Source organism: Cyprinodon variegatus, unplaced genomic scaffold (assembly GCF_000732505.1).
Source record: "Cyprinodon variegatus isolate N-32 unplaced genomic scaffold, C_variegatus-1.0 Scaffold348, whole genome shotgun sequence".
NCBI lineage: Eukaryota > Metazoa > Chordata > Actinopteri > Cyprinodontiformes > Cyprinodontidae > Cyprinodon > Cyprinodon variegatus.
Window position 1 is genome coordinate 259856 of NW_015150801.1, and position 2946 is coordinate 262801.

At 34.6% G+C, this 2946-nt stretch overlaps 1 protein-coding gene across 1 annotated transcript in view; it reads right to left on the bottom strand.

Annotated features, from left to right (window-relative positions):
- Nucleotides 1-654: 654 nt before the first annotated feature.
- fam159a (family with sequence similarity 159 member A) overlaps nucleotides 655-2946 on the bottom strand; it is a 25130-nt gene continuing 22838 nt past the window's right edge. Inside the window, exon 3 of the mRNA XM_015385794.1 lies at nucleotides 655-2063. Coding sequence (XP_015241280.1) covers nucleotides 1876-2063 — 188 coding nt within the window. The 3' untranslated portion in view covers nucleotides 655-1875. The remainder of the gene's footprint in view (nucleotides 2064-2946) is intronic.

Here is a 2946-nt window from a genome sequence, read left to right on the forward strand (position 1 = left end):
GGACTAAATGATGCACAGATTGAATGATAGAGTGGACTAAATGATGGAGTGGATTAAATGAAGACTAAATGACAGAGCAGACTAAATGGTGGAGCAGACTAAAGGATTGGGCAGACGACAGAGCGGACTAAATAATGAGCAGATTTAATGATGGAGCAAGCTATGTGACAGGGCAGACTAAATAACGGAGCAGACTAAAATAATGGAGCGGACTAAATGATGGAGCAGGCTATGTGACAGAGCAGACTAAAGTATGGAGCGGACTAAAGGATGGAGCAGACTAAATGATGGAGCGGACTAAATGATGGAGCGGACTAAAGGATGGAGCCGACTAAAGGATGGAGCAGACTAAATGAAGATTTATTTTAGATTTGATTGAGACATTCCTCACTTGTTCCCACCAAAGGTGGCATTGGGGCAAAGCTTTTAAGGTCTTGCATGTTTTCATAGTTCAAATATAGAACCTTCGTGTTTATTAATTAATTCATTAACTTGGAACTTGAAGATTTCTGCCCAAACAGTGGAAAGGGTGCAGCTTTGAAGAACTGCAAGAAAGCTGAATCTGAAGCAACAGGATTTAATATCCAATGCCTATGCAGTCATCAAGACTAGAGCATCTGCTCTAGTCCAACTGCTGTTGGACCAGGACAGGAAGTGAGACATTTAGGCAGATGATATTCGGTGATGGAGACTCAATCTTCCTACTATTGTAGAGACACACAGTTATACCGACATTTGATTCATGTTATGGAAATGGATAGACTGACTTTAGGCCACTGTTGGTTTAATCTGACTCCTGGTAACAAGAGCTGCAGGCCAACACTGTAAAAAATTAGAGATTTGCTGGCAAAGACCTGACATTTATCACATGTATACAGAGGGGAGATTGCCACCTGAATACATTTCTATCCAATTTTTTTAGTCTTTGAAACATATATTGTTTCATACTCTAGCATCTCACCATGCTATTTATGAGCTTAGTTTTTATTTTTTATTTAAATTAGGCAGTTTAAAGACCAAAACATTAGTTCTCAATCCCAGAAGCTCGATTTTAGCTATTCTGAATGGGTATAAATGAATATGAAATGTATCCCTAGATGAGCATAAAACTAATTTCAACATTTTCCAGTTTCCAAATTTTTGTTTGCTTTGACTGCAGGGCTTTACAAAAAAAAATTACTATTCATGCATTTGTAAAACTGAGCTTAAAATATGCAGATCACATCAATGGCGTATCAATCTGGGTGCTGAGAAGCAAATTCTGCTCTCCACCGATGACGAGGGTTGAAAAATGATGAGCAGAATGTGCTAATAGACTGTGACATTACATCTATCCGGATCTCAAAGGAGGGTGGCAGCTTCTAGATATTTTATAAAGTGAACATTGATTTCTTATTACAGGACAGAGCAGAATTAACAGCTGCCTTGCTCACGTTCTTTTGCTTTAGATAAAGAGATAAATAAGAAGATCGGATTAGTATTAACACCTTGGTTTCTAAGCATTAGGTGATTTTTAGTACTCAGAAAAAAAAAAAACTCACTTCTCTGCTATTAGGAGTCTTAGCTTTCTCTCCATCATACATAGCTTTGAAAGACTAAGAAGTATAATTCCTGATTTTTATTGTTTGCATTGGATAAATGAACTTTTTTATATCAAAACATATATTTCGGAACAATTTATAAGGATTTTCTTAAAGCTTAGAGATGCTAAAGGTTACCTGTCAAAATCTAAGTTTCAACTTCCCAATTAACTAGAGCCATGAAAAAGTTTCTCCACCTGCTAACTGATCTAATCATATTATATATTTTTTGTTTCTTGAAACCAAACATTGGTGCAGATACAAAATAAAGAACTGAACAATAACCATGTTTTCCCTATGCAGGGTTCTCCACATTGATGGATGTAACGGTGGCCATGAAGCAGCGCTGAAAAAGGCGGTCTGGGTCTGGTTGCTGGTTGTCACAGTCTAGCTTGCCTCTCACAAAGTGTTTCCTGAGGCCTTGGGGACCAGAGGGGGCGCTACTGTGGCTCGTTCCAGCTCCTTGTTGACTCACCAACACATCTGAAAAAAAAAAAAAAGAAAGGAAATTAAAAAAACCTGAGCCGGATTTCAACATGAAAGATAAAACATAAAACTTCAAAACAATTAGTTTTGTCCTAAAAATTAATCAAAGCAAACTAACTAATTTGAAAGAACTAATTTCTAAATTTTATTCTAATTTAACAATAAACAGTTTAAGTAGAATTGAAAGTATTTCCATGATAAATTAAAATGAGATAAATAAGATGATTTGCCAATGGAATGAGTATTTCTACTCTTAAAACAAGATAATTAGATAATATGCACTCGAAATAAGACAAAGCAATTGTTTTTTTCTTATTTTAAATGTAAACGTTCTTGTTCCATTGGCAAATTATCTCAATTACCTCCTCAAATCAAGAAAAATGCACTTCATTTAAGCAAAAATGACTCATTTAGATTTCCATTTTTTGCAGTGTGTCCTGTGCATGCATGAATCACATACTTATATCTGTGAAAATTTAGACTGATTTAAACCTAAAATATATATAAGCCAAACATTTTAGGACGTGAAGGTAAGATTCTCCTAAATCGACCAGTGTTTTTTAACCAAGATAATTGTTCAACTTGCTCTACGACCTGCATTTATCTTGTTTTTATCTTCACTTGCTTTAATTCAGCTTTTATTTTCTGTTTTTATTTATTTTCTGTTTTTAGTTTAAAGAAACTAGCCTTGCATAGATGCTTTAGTTTATTCTTTTCTTATACATCGTGTCTTTTTTCCTGTTCCATTTGTTGTTTAGTTTGCTCATAAAAGCACATTGTGCTGCTAGACTTCTTGGAAATTTGCTATATATATATATGTATATATACACACACACACATATATATATATATATATATATATATATATATATATATATAT